We start from the raw sequence: 20,702 nt of genomic DNA, 5'->3' as shown, positions 1-20,702 counted from the left end.
TGTAAGTAAATGTATGTAGTGAAATTATATGAATCAGCAAAGAGGGGGAAATGGCAGAACTGAACAATCCCTTAAAACAACAACACCTCCCCCCCCGCCCCCCCAACACACACACACAGCTCTCCGGTTTGTACCAAGTCCCTCAGGACACAGGCTGCTGGGACCTGTCCCAGAGATTAACTCAGCTGTCCCATAGCCTCAAAGATATGAGGACAGGAAGTTAAAAAGAAGCAAAGAAAATTGTGAAAGATGCTTTGGAGTCTGGTTCAGACTTTCTTCAGGCCGCTTGTGGTCTAAGAGAGGTGCTGGGCCATGAGCACAGGACTGCACATGTTGTCAACACCAGGCAAAGATACACAAACACAAAAAGGGTGCCTGCCTTCCACTCCTGAGATAACAGTATGTAGGTTATCTGTTCTTCTCTCAAAGGGGGACTGCTTCTAGGATATGTTAGATTCTAGAAATATCTGCCTTCAGTTCATGATAAACATCCAAAAACAATAGTGAGTAATGGATTTGGTCATGGAATGAGTGCATTTTCTTGTCATAGCCTGTAATAATGAAGGAAAGGAAGATGCTGCGCTCTGTGGGGGAAAGCATGAGGCTCCTGGGTGTGGACTGTGGCCAAGAGACCAGGCCCTATGTAAAGAAGGATCCCAGACTCACTGGAGTTCTCATTTCCACCATCGCACTTACTTGCAGCTAATTCTCCAACAATTATGCTGTATCTCATATATAGAAAAATTTCCTCCGAGTCCAGACAGAGAGCTTTGGAAATTCAAAAACCTGTAAGTACAACCCTCTCAACTTCCCCATAACCTGACCCCGACCACACTTTCAGTGTTGAGAACCACCTCTGAAAAACAAAACAAAATAAATCCTATATTAACAGTGACCCAGAGTTTCTGAGATGGTGAATAAGTCGAACACATTTGATTAATTTCCCATCACAGGGACTCTGCTTTCTCCTCTCTTCCTCTCTTCGTTTCTATCTCCAGAAGATTAAATTGGAAAACCAATGTTTGGAACTTTTCAGAAGAGTAGGATTCTTTTCTCACCTTTTAAAACTGCTTTTTCTTGAAGCAGATCTGGTGGTTCTTTTAGTAATGCCTGCACTGCCAGAAATGTTAGGTTCAGATGTTTTACAGCTCTGAACACTGGACTGAAGAATTACTCTGAAAACAGTTGGAAAAAAATAAGATTATATTCACTGAAACAATTTTCAAATACTTGACAGAGGAAGGCATCTTTGCACTTTAGTGCAATTTAGTTTATTGAGAATTGATAGGATTTTCCATTAATACATTTGCCAGAAAAATCTGAAACACATTTTCACATCAGTCTTTCGAAAAGAAGCATCTCATTTCCCCATGAAGCTTATACAAATATTAACCAGAATATACTTTGCTTTTAGAAAACAAATGACCTGGCATTTTAAAGCAATTCCCGCACCAAAAAAAAAAAAAAAAAAAATCAATCAGTAAAACAAATTTTTGTGCCCCAAAGTAAAAGTAGATTCTCAGAATTCTAATCATAAAAACAAGAAATCATTTAAAAGCTCTGAATTCTAAGGAATATGAATATGAAAATCTATAAAATAGACTCTTCAGAAATGAAAGTATGGGTATTAAGCCCCAAATCAATACTAATTTTATATAACATTTCAAATTTTAAAAATATGTTCAAGCAAAATTTGAATTTTGTTTTTTTTATTTGAATTTTGTCTGGATTGCAACCACTTACTAAATCACTAAGTACCATTAACATGAGAGCAAAACTTGAAATTTTGTGAAATTTGATTTAATTAAACTCTAAAATAATCTCAAGGAACCAATGCCAATGGGTGAAGGTTTCCCAGGAGGCAAATTCATGAGTCAGAAGAACAACCCTCAGATGAAGCCCAGATAGAGTACCTTGCTCAAAGTAGAGGGTGTTTTATAATTCCTCACTGAATGGTGGTCATGGGGAAAACAGCAGAAAACATCAAAAGATTTTATATGTAAATCTTTTCTTCAACAGATAACCAAAATGCTGAACCGCATACACACACATTTATATATACTCAACTTCTATGTATCTGTAATTGAAAACACTGCCTTAAAAATAAGCTTCCTCCTCTCATGTCCAAATAGAGGTGAGAGCCGCTAACAACTTAGGAGGACCCAGCTCATGAGAGTAGAAGGAACCCTTACAACTCATGGTCCTCTCTCCTTCGTCTGTATTGCTGCCATATTAATCAGTAACTGAAGCCGGGTCCTTGAAATACAGCAGTAAATTCCTGGTATTAGCCAAACCACAGCATATTCAGCATTTAGTAAAATGCTTAACTTCTCATCACTAAAAAAATAGCAGGTGTCACTGTCCCAGGGCAGAAGCCAAGAGGCCAGTGGTTTTCAAGCTGTTTGGGGAAGGGGGTGAGGGCGGAGTATTGCTCTCTCAGCCGTTTTGCCTTATCCCCATAGTATTTCTCAAAGCCTATAAAACAGGCATTCAAAGGGAAACTGATCCTGAGTAAATGAGCCAATGCTTGACTCAGGATTTTTCACAAAGTTTTATCATTCTAACAAAACAGAAAAGGTATATGCAGACATAGTTGTTTTAATCAAAGAAGCATCTATTTAAATATCTTTCTGATCATATCAAATGCAGGGGAGGGACAGTAGAATATTTAATGGTCTCTGTTAACAGGATTTGAATATAGGATTTTTCATAAAGAAAAAGAAAACAACATGGGACGCCCGGGTGGCTCAGCGGTTTAGCACCTGTCTTCAGCCCAGGGCGTGATCCCGGAGTCACAGGATGGAGTACCGCATCAGGCTCCCCGCGTGGCGCCTGCTTCTCCCTCTACCTATGTCTCTATGTCTCTCTCTCTCTCTCTCTCTCTCTGTGTGTGTCTCTCATGAATAAATAAATAAAAATATTTAAAAAAAACAACAACAGAACTTCCACTGCTATTTCTGAAGCCAAGGCCCAGGGTGTGGTGCTGCCACTGTGGTCCTGAAGCCTTGCACCTGCTCCAGGCTCCTGGGTTTTACCACCATTTATACAAGTAGAGAAAATAAGACTCCTGTTGGCTTTTTGGAAATACCACACCAACTTGTTGAAGAATTTGAGGCCACTTACGGCCAGAAGAATGGACAATCATCACACTGTAAAATCATTAATGTGAAAACAAAACCAAGAGCCAATGTATTACTTGCTTAGGACATTTAAATCTTGATTTCTTAAATTAGCTACTAACTTGATTTCTTAAATTAACTATTTCAAAAATTTTTTGAAACGTTTACTATTTCAAAAAAGAAATCGCTGTTAAATCAAAATTTAGGTTGACAGGTCACATCTTTTAAAAAGTACTTATTTCTCTATAAAATTACTGTAAATAATTTATGTGGATTTTTTAAAGTAAGAGCATGACAGAAATTTGGAATGCATTAATGACACCAGAAGAGATTCAGGTCACTAGTTATTTGCATTAACAACAGAGCAGTCACTTTATCTGTAGGTTATGTGTCAAAAAACTGGAAACCCCGCAGCAAACACACTTAGAGAGGACCCGTGATAAATTCACAATACCACAAGGTGGGATAAAGCTGGCACGCGTGGCGCCTTCACTCTGCCATAGGGTATGGGGGAGCCCAGCACCTCTCACCTTGTGCAATCCAGGCAGTCACAGGGCTTTGTGGAGCAAAAGCCTCCTGGTGTATTTTCTCCTGTCAGCCCTTCCCGGACAGAACCCACAGTCCTGCTCTATGTCTTGCCATCCTGGGAGTTCACCCTCTCTGCGGCCTCTGCTGAGGCCCGCTCTTCCCAGACTGACACTTGCACCTTAAGGCACACAGCAAAGCTAGTAACTGACAAGCCAGCTCTCTTACCTCTCCAATTATAAAACACTTTGAACATAAATGCTCGATTCCAGAAAAAGGAATCCACTGGTGTGACTATGCATGGTGTACACTTGGTTATCACCCACACAAAATGAGCTTCCGAAATGGTGGGCCTGCACCCTCAGAGATACCAGCCCCCGCCTCAGGGTCTGACACAGCCGTGAGGTGTCGGGACAGCCTGACCTCCCAGGCACGCCGGGTGACAATGTATCAGGCCACACCACGTCACTAGCCTACCGAGGTGAATACCAACCCCGGTGCCTATAATGAGTCCCCTCAAAAGATAACTCCGAGGATTCTACCTCTTTACATCATTGTTACTACTGGAAGTTTTTGTGTCTGTAAATTCCAAATTAATCAGGGAAGCTAAACTGAATACTCCGATTTCAGTCTACAAATGCAATGGCAATATTAGTAATGGCAATAAAAAAAATTCTATCTTATATAGGGTATTGAAAAGAAAGGTGTCTAAGAGAAACCATTTTTAAACTTACCCAGGGTAAAGTAATACAACCACAAAGTGCCTAACTATTATTAGCAATGACTCCACCTGCTTAGAACTCATCTATTCAAAATACCTTTCCCACAGAATAGTTTGAGAATAAATCTATGTAGTGCATTATGCTCCTGAGTCAGAATATGCAGAAATCTAACCTTACTAAGAGAAATTAGTATTTCTTACTAATAGAAATAAAGGAAAAAAAAACAAAAAAACAAAAACAAAAAAGATCATCTATATCAGAAATACAACGTATCTGTCTATGCAATAATAAACCTGTATTGATATACAAGAAAATGTCATAAATAGGAACATGTTAAGCAGCCTTTCCTTAATTTTGAAAAGAATGGTCTCTGCTGGATTTTGAAATCCTAGCCATCTGAAGACACTCCATTAAGCCACAAAGTATGAGAGTTGTTGCAACGGAACTCCACTTTGGAGATCCCAGAAGGAACTTCCATATTCCTTTACAACTCCCAAGTCCAAGTTGGAGCAACAGAATAAATTCTTAAAATATGAGCTAAAGGAAGAGTTTTAGCGAAAAAAGAATGCAGCATAGATATACATAACGGGGGAGTGGTAAACCACATCTTACAGCACACACCCTCCTTCCTGTTCTCTTGGTCTCAACTGCATGGTGTTCCCTGGGGAAGCTTCCTGCCACATTCTACTGCAGAACAGAAGTCTCTTCACTGCGAAGATACTCACTTAAGGGTGAAAGATATCAAGAGAATACAAATTCTGCAGTATTAACCTAATAAGGGCGTTTTGATTACTTCTGGGAAAGGAAAGTATGAGGATGGAAGCGCAGTGACCATTATGTAGAAACACGAAACTGAACAAGGGACTCCAGTCTTCTCTGCTGTCCTATTCCCATTTAACATCATTTTTGAAAACTGTACTAACTATATTCCCTAAAGGGGAGGATGTGAAATGCAGCAGAGGAGAAGAGTCTGCTTACTCAAGACAGAGATTTAGCAGGAAGTAGCTGCAAGCTAAGAGAACTGTGTACAATGGCAGTTGGAGATGAAACATGATGTGACACTCACTATCTGCAAAATCAAATCTTTCTGAGCAGCAGAAAAACAGTGGGTAAGTTCTTTTTTGTTAGATTGAAGGGGATATGCTGAAGATATTTACTCTGGAAAATGAGAGGAAATTGAAAGAAAACCACCCCATTATCCCAAACTCACTAAATATTTCTGACAGGGAAAATAAACTATTTCAGTGACTATAAAAATTGCTATTTCAAAAAATGTGTTAAGAGTAAGCACAATTTAAAAACAAAATCTGTTATTTTTAATATCCCTATATGAAAGGATCAGGAAAGGGCTTCCTTCCCCCTACCACCATCCCATTAAATGACAAGTTTCAGAAGACGAACCTTTGAAAAGGAGCAAACCAACAAAGCTAGGAGAGCTGAGAGTGAGAAAAACATGCACCATGAGAAACACACTGGCCACCAGAGGTAACCACATAGAGAAATGGAATGGGACACTTACACAGCAGCTATTTGCCAAAGGGTCCCGACGGCTACTGTGTTCTGAAACCATCAAGACAGAATAGCAGGATGGGAAGAATGTAGTCACAAACAATCCACCAGATGACAACACTACACAGTGCAGAGGTCAGCACAGCTAGGGAACATCTGGAAGGGGGTGAAGGGGAAAGAACAGATGTTCAAATTGGGAAGCCAAAATAAATAAAATAATAAATAAAGCCACATGTCAATTTTAGACACCCTGTGATAGATACAAAGGGGTGGGAAACAAGGATGGATTTTTGCCATTTTACGCTGGGGAGAAAATGCTATCTTCAGTTTTAAATTGATTTGATATTTGGTAACAAAAGATGAGACCCAATCTCTAGCTGATTAACTGTCCCATGTTAATTTAACTGTATGATACAGAAATCAGAGTTGTAGTTCCATGATTGAAATTCTTCAAAAAGCAAAAGATATGCACGCACAGAAAACTATACCAAACCAGAGAAAAAGGAGACAAAACCAACCAAATCACCAACAGCAGCCCTGGACTGATAGTTAACAATGATTCACGGGAGGCACAATAGTAAATGAACACAGCACAGCAGAACTAATGTAATTTCCATGCTGTCATGCACTGGTCACCCAGGAGTTGAGGCAAACTGCATATTCTGACAATAAGTACTAAGGAAGCATGCCCAACACTGGGCAACACAAAATGAGGAAAATTTAGCCTATATAGGAACATTGTATATATGTCCTTAGTTGTTTTCCTCATTCATTTTCCTCTTGTGGCCAAACTTGGCTTTCAGCTCAGTATTTCTTAATCTTGTAGTCCTAGTCCTCTAGGATGATGACAAAGGGAACCTCACAGTTTGAAGAGTGGTGACTCCTTCCAGCTACTTCCAACTGGTCACTACACCTGTGATTAAATAGAAAAGGCTCCACTGAGCATTTGCTTTGTGGGACTACTGGGCTGGATGAAGTCATAAATCACTGGTCTGGCTTACTGTGTGCTCTTTCTCGGCATCCTTGTCATCTTAATCACTAAATAGGTACCCTCTGCTATCTAGCGACAAGGGATTACATTAAGTATGGACCTGAAATCAAATCTAACCTCACCCTGCAAATGACACCTGGCACCACCTTATTTACTCCTTCCACAAAAACACAAACCTACTAATTACAATATTTAGACAGGATGGAATAAAATGGCCTAGGAACACTGAAGAACTGTCTATCCACCCCAAATTTCATTTGCAATTACTGATTTAACAGTGATCTTAAAGGCAAAACAGTCTATATCCAAGCATCTACACCACAGATTTTTCATCGGTCCTCTATGAAAGCTCATGGCCTCAGAGTTATTTTCCAATGATGAAAGCATACTCATCCATAGTGTGCTGTTAAGGGAGGAGATTTAAAGCAAATTAGGTCTATATTCTCACCTTATTCCCAGGTAGGGTACACCTGACTCTTCACGCACCATTTCGTTTAACACTAACAGACCTAGCAGAATGATGAGTATGCACAAAGGCAGCATGGATGACGTTATAAATCTACCAAATCTATTTTAGTGCAGACAGTAATATACTTGCCTTCGCGTCCTGCAGATCACATCAAGGTCATGGTACTATGTGATTTACTGTCTTCGTGATAGTCGGGATCAGACTGATTCTTTGAGGTAAGGACCACTTGACAATATCTAACAACTTTAACTCTCCCCCAAATACTGTTTGTAAAATAGAAAACAGTAATTGGAATGCTGTTTTGTGTATTACAAGCTTCCTCTTAAGAATCACCAGTACTTCTATATTTTTCCCTAACTCCTTCTTAGAAGTATTTTTATTCCACTAAATATCCGTAGCAAAGCGACTGAGGTTACCTGCGGAGACAGAGGTGTCCCAATCTGGAGACAGGGGCTGAAGTTAGATTTCTCACCTCAAGCTGCTGTTGAAAACTCTCTCTTTTGTTTCTAAGACAACAACACAACTTTGGAGGGAAAGGAAATCCCCAACTGACCTCTTCTTCTAGGGCCAGAAGAATTACATGTAAGAGCAAAAGAGAGAGGATTCCAACAGCAAGGAGGGTCTGAAAAAGCAGAGGAAGGATAAGTGAAACGTACAAGAGGAGGAAGGGAAATCCTCCCAGAGTAATCTAGACTTCCCCAGGGTTTTTATACTTATGAACTTAAAAGGATCTTAGTATTTTGTTTTTTTCCTTTAAAAGTAGAGAGGGGGGAAAAAAAAAAGTAGAGAGGGAGATGGCTTGGGGACTTTTCTACTGTTTTTAGGATTACAATGATAATTAAAGAAATCCTGAACTAGCGGCCTTTTTGCCTTTTTTTTTTTTTAACTTTTACCATTTTCCTTGGTTTATAACTTACGCCAAATGTCTCAGAGAAAAAGGCCAGTGTCCTTCAGGGGGTAGGGTGGGGTGTAAGTCCAGAACAAGTGATCTCAGAGGCTGGTCTCTTCTTCAGCCCTCACGGACTCCTCCACCCCAGGATACCTCACACACTCACCCATATCTAGCGTCGTCTCTGGGTTCCAACAGAATTTAGAATTTTAGGCTTCATTCAGTGTTTTCTCTTATATTATCACAAATCTATCAGCTATGAAAGAGACTTTTATTGTCTCATCTGTAGGAAACAGCAGCAAGTCCTGTGAATCTCTGGAACACATACTCACAGGGCAGCAGGCTCAGTTACTGAAGGAAATTTCTTATAAGTCCTATTTAACAGGAACTTTTGACTAAGCAGAATTCCCATCCCGACTCCCAACCTGACTTTTCATCAGAAGCTTTTGAGAAATGAACTGATGCTGCAGATTCATAAAAACAAAACAAAAAACCAGGGCATGATTAAAAGCAACCCACAAACCACCCATTTTCTAGGGCTTGTGAGTCAAATGGGTCCCCACGCCAGCATCGTGGGCAACACCTGGAAGCTTGCTAGATGTGCAGTCACAGCTCACAGCCTAGGCCCCACACCGTAATGTGCATTCTGCAAAGCTCCCAGGAGACTCAAATGCATGGTGAAGTTTGAGTACCGCTCCAGGGAACTGCCTATGCCTATCACGTCCCCTCCAGCCTCAGAAGGGTTATCTTGAGGGACTACAATATTTCCAAATAAAAAGAACATTAGAGCCTCAGATGAAGACTTACTGAATTAACATCAACATGGCATTTGGATTAAATAAATGATATAAAATGCACCCTTGTCAAAGCTTTCTCAGTTATGTGCCACACCCCCACACCGCAGAGAGGGCTGTGACTGTCTACAATCTATTCCAACGCCCTTATAACTTTGTTCTTCCCTGTGGGTCTTTTAAGAACGTCCCAAGGCAGTTGCCCCTGAGCATACATGCTTTCTGCGTAATTCTACTTTAGAACTTTAGATAATGAGGAAGTGCCAGTGAAGAACCACTGTTCTTTTAATTAAAAAAGAAGGCCTGAAAAAAATAAAAAAATAAAAAATAAAAAGAAGGCCTGAAAAAAAATTAAATTAAAAATAAAATTAAAAATAAAAAGGCTTGTTCTTCTCTGCATGAACATTTATGTCATTAGGTCCTCACCATATTATAAGATGATTACCAAACAAAATGACCAGTCTCCAACACCAAAAAAAAAAAAAAAAAAACCCCAAAACAGCCAACCTCAAAAAACGTAACTGGAGGGGTACCTGTGTGGCTCAGTCGGCTAGGCATCTGACACTTGATTTTGGCTCAGGTCATGATCTCAGGGTTGTGAGATTGAGGCCTGCACTGGGCTCTACCTGGGCATGGAGCCTGCTTAAGATTTTCTCTCCTGGGCAGCCCAGGTGGCTCAGCAATTTAGTGCCTGCCTTCAGGCCAGGGACCTGGGATTGAGTTCCATGTCGGGCTCCCTGCATGGAGCCTGCTTCTCTCTCTGCCTGTGTCTGCACCCCCCCCCCCCCCTGCGTCATGAATAAATAAATAAAATCTTAAAAAAAAAAAGATTCTCTCTCCCTCCTTCTGCCCCACCCCCCCAAAAATAAATAACTGGAAATGTGGTACCCCATAATGAAAAGGAAGGTTACTACAAGGAAGAAATCCTAACAGGTAAATGAAAGCATATACTAAAGAATATCCTAGAAAAAAGTGTAATGGCCAAGTTTTTAAATTCTACGTATTTTTTCTAACAATCCTGGATGTGCCATGAGATCGAATCCCAACTAGCACACAACCAAGTACAGATGGGCATACACACACACTAACTGTAAAATTTCCTAACACCATATTAAACCTTCTTTTGGAACTTGAAATAGCTCCTCAAACAAAAAATTCATACAAAATTATTATTTAATCTAGTTCATTATTGCCCTAAAATTATAGGGCATTAAGCCACAGTGTCATCACTGATTAAAGTCTACCTTATCCACACAAACTGTCTATAACATGGTAGTGAATTTAAGGAAATTCAGTTTCAGTAACTGGACAAGTCTGTTATTCTGCGATTTACATCTGCTACCACTCTCCTGAGAACATCTCATCCAGAAGAAAGAGCATTCCTAATACTGCTGTCCCGTGTACACAGGCTAGATAGACAATGGACATAAAGTACAGATAAGAACTTCTTGGGTGACACCCTGAATTTTAAATAATGCATATAACCATTTCAAAGTGGCATAATGGACATGCAACTACGGAGAAAAACACAGAGGAAAAAATGCTCAGGAAGGACCTTATATACATATTAAATCATATCAACCACACAAAGGAAACCAGACTCACGTGAGGGGAATAGCATTTGTTTTTGACTGTCTTCTGCTTTTCAGGGCCCGAAGTCTATCCCCTTGTGTCACTCCATGGATTTCATCATCATCACTGTACTGTATAAGTAAAGAAACACTGAGCTAGTGACTTAAGTTGCACTTACAAAGGCAGTAAAGCATAGCAGTTACGTTTATCCATATAGACACATACAAAAAAACAGATCAACTCTAAAATATTCTGCTTTCAAAATAAAGCTATGGCTCATATTTCAAGATAATCAAAAGTTGACTTTCACAGACAAGATCTCAACAGTACTCTTGTTATAAAACATACTGTGAAGAGGCATAATGGGTTTTCAAGAATAACATTCTTTTTGAAATTTCACAATCCACTTAATATAGTACTACCACTTAATATAGTATCATTAGCCCCCAAACTCTTGATTCTTTAAAGCTTTCCACTTGAGAAAAATTAGTTCCGTAAATCAATTGTAACGAAATGGGAAAAAGGCAGGGACAGGGGGCAGGGGGAACATAAGGAGAAGCGTCACTAGGTCCCTCTAAAGAGCTCACTTCAATGTAGCTCTTTTTTACAGTGTCTAGTGAGTAAACAAACAATTTTAGTTTTATGGACATATGATTTTATTTTAACTATTTTGAGTAAAAAGTTCCTAGAGGGGGCTGTAAGTATAAAAAAATTGTGTGACGATAATCCCTCAAAATGTGCTTTATTATTTTTATCTACAATTTTCCCCATGCCCTGTAAGGTTCTCAACAGCACTGAAAACAATGACAACAGCGTGATGGGGATGGTTCGATTACCAGTTCAGGTTCTTGCTTGTCTTGATTCTCGACTCCATTGATTGAAATGTCGTCAACAGCCAAGAGGAGTTTTGAGACAGCTGCTCTGTGTTTTCCATTCTCCTGACCCCTTAACTTTTGACGAAAATAGTCACCTTCCAACCAGAGGCTTGCCTGTTTCCTAGAGCATTTAAATAACATCATCAAAATACAGCTTTCCAGAAAGACACATGCAAATGATGCTCTCCTACAGATGATCTATTGTTTGTTTGTTTGGTTTGTTTTTTAGATTTTATTTATTTATTCATGAGAGACACACACAGAGAGAGGCAGAGACGCAGGCAGAGGGAGAAGCAGGCTCCATGCAGGGAGCCCGATGTGGACTCAATCCCAGGACTTCAGGATCATGCCCTAGGCCCAAAGGCAGGCGCTAAACCGCTGAGCCACCCAGGGATCCCCGAGATGATCTATTGTTACTGGAGACTAAGAAAAATCCTACTTGCCATCATTTTCCAGACCCATGGTTCCCTGAGGAATTACAAAAGTTCTCCGTTACTTACATCACCAAAAATTGCTGCTGCGGTCCAATTACTGAGCCAGGTCTGCAGATTCTGACCCAAGCAATGGTCTCGGCTGCTGTCATCCTGTAATGCTTCATGAGGTAACAGGCTATCAGAGTGCCTGTTCGTCCAAGGCCAGCTAGAAAAGAAACAAATCAAAGGGTCCTAGTCTCACGTACTTCAGAATTTTGTTGGGCAGGTAGAATTTTTTAGGCTTCCCATGAATCTGCTTCCCTCAACAGTGCCTCTCAAGTTTGGATATGCACAGCAATCACCTGAAGAGTGTCAGAAATACTGGGTCTCATCTCCAGAATTCCAAGTTAACTGGTATGTGATGCAGCCTGGACACGGAGATTGCTAACATCCCCCAGATGGTTCTATGAAGTCAACAGTGAAAATCACTTTCTAAAGTGATGATTCTAAGTTGTTTAAGTGCATTGTTTTCCACTATGGGTTTTCTGTTAATGGTACTATCGTCTCTCCAAACACATGGGCTTAAACTCTCACATTTTTTTCCCTCATCCAATAGTTTTTTCTACTATACTTTTATTCCTATTTTCACATGGGTTTCTTTTATAAATTGTATTTCTGCTGTCCCCCTTTACTCTCATCTAGACTACCATCATTACCTCTTAGAGTGATTAATTTTGTATGTCAGCCTAATAGGTGTATTTGGAGGAATTGACATTTAGATTGGTGGACTGTCAATAGCAGATTACCTGCCCCTCCATAATGTGGGTGGGCCTCATCCAATCAGTTGATGATCTGGACCGAAGAAAAAGACTGGCATCCCGGAGGTTGAGAGAATTTTCCAACAGCCTGCCTTCAGACTGAAGCTGCACTATTGGCTCTCCTGGGTCTCCAGCCTGCCTATTCACATGACAGATTTTGTACTTATCTGCCTCTGTATTTACACGAGCCAATTCTTTATATCTTCCTCTCTACATACGTTCCATTGGTTCTATTCCACTGGAAACCCCTCACTTATACAAATTTTGGTACTGTGATATGGTGTGCTACTGTAACATATGTAAAAACGGAAAGGAGCTCTGGAGTCAGAATTGTAAAAGCCTGGGAGTTTTAAGGCACAATGTTAGAAAAAAAAACTTAGACCACCCTAAAGGGTCTGTTGGTAGGAATATGGGTGTTGGTAATTCTGGTTCTGACTCAGATGGGAATGAGGAACAGGTTACTGGGAACCAGAAGAAAGGCAATCCTTGTTAGAAAGTGGGAGAAAAACACCAGCCTGGCTAAATTGTTTTAGTGATTTTTGGAAGGTAGAACTTATTTAGCAAAAGATTTATAAGCAAAGTATAGAAAGTACAGCCTCGTTTCTCCTCATTAAAGTAAAACATTAGAGAAGACAGATGAACTGAAGAAGGGACTGTTAAAGCAAAACAAACATTTAGAAAATTCTAGGCCTGTCTATACTGCAAACAGAGAGAACGTTTTTTCTGGAGAGAACCCCAAGGGTGTGGTCAATGATCCACTGGTATAAAGAGATTACCTAGGGATCTAATCAGCCATCTCAGCAGAAGCCAAAAACAGGGATGGGATTGATTATACCAAGCAGACACAGTGCCAGTCTGAACTAAAAGGGACATACACAAGATGAAATGAAGGAAGGCTTCCAGATTTCTGGGGTTTTAATAGGACTAACAGAATTATCTAAATGAAAACACTCCTTGTCCTTCAAGAAGAGAGAAGTATAACCCCAAAGGACCAACAAGGCTGCCACTGCCCCGATAAGCCCAGGGGCAAGGCTACCTACTCCTGGGTTTTAGGGGGTAGGGCCAGCTCTGTGGTCAGGGGGCCAGGCTGTCCCTGCCCACCACCTCAGGGACAGAGCTGCTGCCCAAGTGGGTCTGTGGAACAGGGAATGGACCAGAGCATTACTTCTGGGCCAGAGGATCTCACAGCATTTGCCTTGCTAGGTTTTAGACTTACTAGGACCCCGTAAACCTTTTTTTCTTTTTTCTTTTTCTTTTTCTTTTTTCTTTTTCTTTTCTTTTCTTTTTTTCTCTTTTCTTTCTTTCTTTCTTTCTTTCTTTCTTTCTTTCTTTCTTTCTTTCTTTCTTTCTTTCATTCATTCATGAGAAACACAGAGAGAGAGGCAGAGACATAGGCAGAGGGAGAAGCAGGTTCCATGCAGGGAGCCGGATCCCGGGACTCCAGGATCACGCCCTGGGCCAAAGGCAGGTGCCAAACTGCTGAGCCACCCAGGTATCCCTTGAACCCTTTCTTCCTCCTGATTTCATTTGGAATGGGAATGCCTACCCTAGGCATGTCCCCTACTGTATTTTAGACACACTTAACATGTGTCAGGATCCACAGGTTCACAGCTGGGGAAGAGTTCTGCATCAGGATGAACTGTACCTGGTGTCACCCATTATCTGTCTTAGAGGATATTTAGAAGACACTTTGAACCTGAACTGATTTTGGAATGGATTATGTCTTTGGAGACTGTTGGGATAAGCTGCCCTGAGAGGACAAGAATACTGATCAACCGGAGAACACGATGTTATGGACTGAATTGTATCCTCCACTCCCTGCCTCCCCAAAAATCCACGTTGAACTTGTATTCCCAATGTGTCTATCTCTGGGAAAAAGCCCTATATGGAGGTAAATAAGGTTAAGTAAGGTCATGTGGGGAAGGCCCCACAAATCTCATAGGAGTGGTGTCCTTAGAAGAAGAGGAAGGGACACCAGGAGTTGAGTGTACACAGAGGACAAAAAGAAAACAACTATCAGGCTCCCCACAGAGAGCCTGCTTCTCCCTCTGCCTATGTCTGCCTCTCTCTGTGTCTCTCATGAATAAAAAAATAAAACCTTAAAGAAAAAAGAAAAGAAAAGAGCTGTCTGCGAGCCAGGAAGACACCTCATCAGAAATCAACCTTAGGTTTCTAGCTTCTGAAACTGTGAAAAAATACTTTTTGTGTAATCCACACAGTCTGTGGTACTCTACTGTGGTCCCCCAAGCAACTTAATACCCTCCCTAATGGATCTCACTTTCCAATTAATAATCCAAACTTTCCATGGTCATCAATTTTCTTGCCAAAACAAAGATCCAATCCTATCAAATCCTCTTCAAGTTTTTAAATGGTCACCAGCTGACTTCAGGGTCTCTCACCTCAGCACTAATGGCATGTGGGGCCGGTGTGGATGCTGTCCTGCACACTGAGGGCTATTTACGAGCATCACTGGTCTAAAGAGTTGTAGCATCCTCCCACCACTTTGTGAAAACAGCCGTTTTAAATTCTTTGTCCAGTAACTCAGAGATCTAGGTTTCTTTAGGGCTGGTGTCTGGAGATGGTTTTAATCATTTCATTTTTAAGTGTACATTTCAGTGGCATTAACCAACACACTGCTGTGCAACCATTACTACTATGTCCTCTGTGTACCTGAGACAAATGTGTATTCCTTTTTTGGGGAGCAGTGTTCTCAGTGTGTCTGTTATTTCTGTTGGTTTACTGTGTTGTTCAATTTCCTTACTGATCCTCTATCTGGTTGTTTTTTTCCATTATTAAAAGTGGGAGAAGTTGAATAAACCTTAGTATATCATACAGTGTATTATTACACAGGCATTCATTCAATAAATACTTATTAAGTGCCAAGGCACTGTTTTAGTTGCTGAAAACATAGCAACTTAATAGAATATAAGCTCCACAAAGACAAGCCCTTGGAGTCTGCTCTGTTCACTGACATATTCTAGAACATATCAAACAGAAGACACTGAATAGGTATTTGAGGAATAAATGAATGTATTTCTTCTTTTAAGATTTTATTTTTTGAGAAATAGAGATAGCGGATATGTGCATGTGTGAGAGCAGGGGGAAGGGCAAAGGGAGAAGGAGAGAGAATCTCAAGCAGACTCCCTGCTGAGTGTGAGCGGAATTCGATCTCACGACCCTGATATCAGGACCTGTGCCAAAACCAAGAGTTGGGTTCTTAACCAACTGAGCCACCCTAGCACCCCTATATGAATGCATTTCAATGTGCTAAGGTTTTGTAGGGTTACTTATGAATATAATTTAATTTAATACTGTTCGAATGAAATTAGGGCTTTAAAAGCCTTCTGTATATGCACAGCTTTATAATGTCAATCATCACTCAATAAAGTGGTTTTAAGAAAAAAGCAACTTACAAACAACAACAACAAAGTCAGTTCATGTGTCCTTGCATATAATCTAAATGGGCATGGTGTGCTTCTAAAGCATACATACACGCATGTCCACCATTCTTTACCCAACCCTGGAAACATACCTTTACAATGTACTGCAATGGCACCCTCTGCATTTTCACAAATATCCAGAAATTCTTTGACAATGGCATCAGTAGGGGTGCTGCCATCCGCAAAGAAAAGATCATAGTGATCGAAACCAGCATTCGTAAAGCGTTTGGCATCATACATCCTTTTATTCAGACGAATGATGGTAGAAACGTTGTGATTCTTAAAATATGGAATATAAGCCTCAGGAGAGTGTTGGTGGTAACCTACATAAAGAAATTCACCAGATGTTGTCAAATGCAGAAAGAAAATGGATAACACCTTTACCTATAATTGGGTAGAAAGAGTATCTTGACTAGGGACTGAATACCAATTTGATTATAACTGTAAAAGCACTAATTTAAGAAGTTAAAAGCCCGGCAAAATGATGTACTATCATGACCTAGTATATTTAAATAATTTAGACAAATGTGGTTTAACTGTTTGGCCTCTTTCAAAGGAAAACACAGGATAGATACTTCTTTTAATAACAAAACAATATTCTAGGTCCCCTATTTTCACATACCGCTTTCAAGTCTGGTTCTTGAATGAGGTCCACAGAAGGCAATAAATCGGTCTGGTATTATCCAGTTTAAATCTCCATTTTCCGCTTTCTGCAAAGGGAAGACCAGTACAATTCATTTTTAGACTTGATTTCCTGTCTACATCCTTTTTCAATACCGAGTGTCTAAAGGACTTCAAATCCATTTGTTTCAGCACAAAAACTATTTACAAGTGACCAGGAGACAGGAAACTAAAATTTAGCCTGCTACGAGTATTCCCAGGGAATAGTCAGTTAACTTTTGCTGGTCCTAATCACTTTTCTTAAAACAGTGTTTCTTTCCTAGGATAGTCAGCCTTTGGAAAATAGAGTTGATTGCCATCCAATTTATACCAAAATATATATATATTTTTTTTATCCAGAATTTATTCTCATGTAGTTGCTGCTACTCAGTAAAAAAAAGCATTTTTTTTCTTTATACTATGAGGGACTAGAAACTTCCCTATTTTCCTAAATGACAAATTGGCTTCTAATATGAGCAATCTTGACTCCTTTAACAAAGGGAAAAAAACCAAAATTTTTGACTTCTTGATATTTACACCTGTATGATAGATACACTTCCATCATTTTGTTAGCTATTTTGTAAGGAGATCAATGAGAATCTGCACTAAACCCAGCAGAAAATTTGAAATTACAAGTACACTAAGATCACAGTGTATCTCTAGAAAGAAAACATGAATATGAACTGAAATTTAAAACACTTTACTTTTAGTTATTAAGTCCTTTCAACTAAGCTACCATAACAATTGTCATAATATAGCTCAACTTTAACAATAGAAATGGATACAAAAAGACTTAAGCAGGAATTAGAAGACACTTAATAGTGGAGGAATAAAGAACTAGTGATAAAAACAAGATCAATTAGCTTTGCAATTGCAGTATACATATGTGCACCTAAGAACAAGTAAGAAGTAAACTGGGAGTTGCTTGAATATTTCTACAAGACAGGCAACCCACATCCAATTTACTTAATTATGAGTGAGGGGAATTAGTGAGCCCATGTTCCATACTAAAAGGCCTAAGCAGGAATGAGAATGTGTCCAGACACTACAATTTTGAAATGAAACCAGAAATCTGGAGTTTTGTTTTCTCAGAAATCTGTAATTCTTAATGAGAAACCTATGATTAGATTTCATTGAATTGCAGAAATTACAGATTATACGATGCATTCTGACTTCAGAGAAGTTAAAATGGGAAAAAAATGGTCATCATGGAATCAATGAAAGACACTAATCCAAAATTTCTAAATACACTGTACAAAGCAAAACTACCCATGGTCTGTAGCTACCTCAACAATTCCTCTTATTTCAATGCAGTTTCATTGAAAGTAAATAGCATTTGTGCGCAACCCTGCTACTCCCCCAACACTACAATGTCTGCATTAGTGAGAGGGGAACTAATTAGCACCTATATTCCTTCTTAGTAACACACAAAGACATCACTCTGCTCCACTGAAGAACCCCAAATGGCATTCATAGTAGTTTTACATGCCTAAAAAGAGAAAGTATACTTTATTTTAAATGTTTAATTTTATGAGGACAAGCATGAAAATAATGGTAAGTCACATTTACTAGTTTAAGATGCAAATTAAATATATATTGTACTTCAGAAAGGTACCACTGTTACAGAGAAGGAAAGACAAGATTGGCCTGAACGAATCAATAACGAAATATATTTTAGATCTTTGTACAAGGCAGTATGACTAATTGTAACTATTAAAACAGTTCAGTTACATTGAACAGATTAAAATAATAGTTACTCTAGAATATGATTGTGAAAGGACAGTTATCCGAGGATTCCATATACTGTTGCATGAAGCACTGCCTGTGGAATCACTCCATTATGAGTGAGAATGTCCGCTCAAGATAACCACATAGGGATAAAAAGACAAGATTCCACAAGTATTCTTGGTGAAAGAAACCTTTAGCACGGCATCTTACTACCTATTTAAAAGGTTAGAATGGTAGAATTAAATTACTTATTCTTAAAAAAATAATAACACTACATTAAAAAATGTAGAGGACTCATATTGCTTTGCCTTTCTGGACTTCCTTCTGTCCTTCTGTCTGTGCTGTTTGATGGAGCCAATCCCAGCACTCTACTACAACTACTGAGATGGCCCATCCAACAACCATCCTCACCAAGAACACAGTCTGGTTCAGGCCCAGGGCCATGATCTAAGGCCAATGAAGAACTTGTGGGTCTTTTCTGATGATTTGCCCAGTGAGTAAATCAAAGCTGCTGGCCTCCATCTTCATCACTACTGGGGAGGGCTGGCCTAAGAACAAAACTAGCTCTAGCCCAATTTCTGGTAAGTACTGGAGTACATTAATCTCGTCATGCATGAAGTCACACCAATTCCTGGACTCTTTATTTATATAAGTCAATTAATTTTCCTTTTTTATTTAAGCCACTTGTATTTACTTTTTGTAACTTGCAACCAATAGTGTCTTGACTTCATACAAACAGTTATGATAAAAACATATTTTCTAGAGGTAATCAGATACACGATGACTTTTATTCATCTCATCAGATCCTATGCTAAGGGTTTTATGATCTCATTTACTCACTATATGAAAATCATCAATACTAAAAAAAAGATTAAATACTAATTTAAAATGCCCATAAGCACGTTCATGCACTCTGGAAAGATGTATTAAATGCAGAAATCACCACTAAGAAACTGGACTGTAGAACGGGGGATGAGAAGATAAATACTTGAATTTCTTTTTTTACTCTATACACATCTAAATTATTCACTTCTTTAAAAACCAAGAATATTACCTCTGTAAGTAAAACTTGAATAAGGGAGTTAGTTAAAGCAATATCCTTGAAAACTTACTTCATAGTGTTCATATTCATCAAGGTTAAATGAGTTGAAATTAAGGAGGTCATACTGCATTGCCTAAAATCCAAAGGAAAGCTTTTAAGAATAAAGATGTAAGTAAGAAAACAATTTCTAATCCAATTTCCTAATTAAAAATATCAAGAGGTACCCCAAAAGAACATTATTATATTTAGATTTTGTTCCACTCAATAGTTTTCAAAGAAGGTAGACTACGTGTTTTCAATGCTTCCATTATATGGAAAATCAGTTATAACAGTATTTATTTTAATGAGATTTTTTTTTTTTAATTTTCCTTCATCAATCAACCTATCCATGCAGAGCTGAAAAACTATGTCTTCAAAGTAATCCTACCAACTTATTAGATCAACCCTAAATAAGAAAGAAAAAAGAAAAAAACCTAGGTTAACTTATCCTAAGTAAATCCCACCACGTCATAAATATCTTCACTTTCACATTCTTCTGAATTTGAATTAAAAGATTAATGTCCCTGAAACGAAAAATTCAAAAATTTGAGAAAATTCTTTCAATAAAAAAAGTTCTGCTCTGTGGCCTCACTCTGAGTTGCAGTGGGCAGGCAGATCATGGTAAGCAAAATAAGCAGTTTTCTCATTTCTGAGACAAAGACAAGCTGGTGGCCTCTGAGAAGTGTTGTCCCTGCTCACTAATCCATGAGCAAAGCAGTATGTAAGCAGGAATTTTTTTAAATTAAAGTACAGTTGACACACAATGTTTTACTAGTTTCAGGTGTCTAACATAATGATTTGACAATTTTATACATTACTCAGCGCTCACCACAATAAGTGCAGTCACCAGACAATGTTATGATACTATTACTGACTACATTCTCTATGCTATACTTTTCATCTCTGTAAGCAAGAATTCTTTTTTTTTTTTTAAGATTTTATTTATTCATGAGAGACACAGGGAAGCAGAGACACAGGCAGAGGGAGAAGCAGGCTCCCTGCAGGAAGCCAGAAGCAGGACTCGATTCCAGAACCCTGGGATTACACCCTGAGCCAAAGGCAGATGTTCAACCACTGAGCCACCCAGGCATCCCATAAGC

At 39.2% G+C, this 20,702-nt stretch overlaps 1 protein-coding gene across 20 annotated transcripts in view; it reads right to left on the bottom strand.

The window, feature by feature from the left end:
• The window catches only part of CDC14B (cell division cycle 14B), a 102,680-nt gene that overhangs the window by 11,412 nt on the left and 70,566 nt on the right, over positions 1-20,702 (bottom strand). For 9 of the 20 annotated variants that reach the window (XM_038526820.1, XM_038526822.1, XM_038526827.1 and 6 more), the window contains 7 exons: positions 19,634-19,696; positions 16,756-16,843; positions 16,226-16,456; positions 11,963-12,101; positions 11,424-11,583; positions 10,621-10,718; positions 1,059-1,175 (listed from right to left, as the gene is read on the bottom strand). In XM_038526820.1, the coding sequence (XP_038382748.1) occupies positions 1,059-1,175; positions 10,621-10,718; positions 11,424-11,583; positions 11,963-12,101; positions 16,226-16,456; positions 16,756-16,843; positions 19,634-19,696 (896 nt within the window). Of the gene's footprint in view, positions 1-1,058; positions 1,176-5,885; positions 6,032-6,396; positions 6,789-7,464; positions 7,599-10,620; positions 10,719-11,423; positions 11,584-11,962; positions 12,102-16,225; positions 16,457-16,755; positions 16,844-19,633; positions 19,697-20,702 lie in introns of those variants that run through there. The other 11 variants (XM_038526830.1, XM_038526833.1, XM_038526838.1 and 8 more) reach the window with 7 other exon arrangements.

This window comes from Canis lupus, chromosome 1 (genome assembly GCF_011100685.1).
Source record: "Canis lupus familiaris isolate Mischka breed German Shepherd chromosome 1, alternate assembly UU_Cfam_GSD_1.0, whole genome shotgun sequence".
Lineage (NCBI taxonomy): Eukaryota > Metazoa > Chordata > Mammalia > Carnivora > Canidae > Canis > Canis lupus.
The sequence above is the reverse complement of the archived record's forward strand: the minus strand, read 5'-3'. Positions and strand labels throughout refer to the sequence as shown.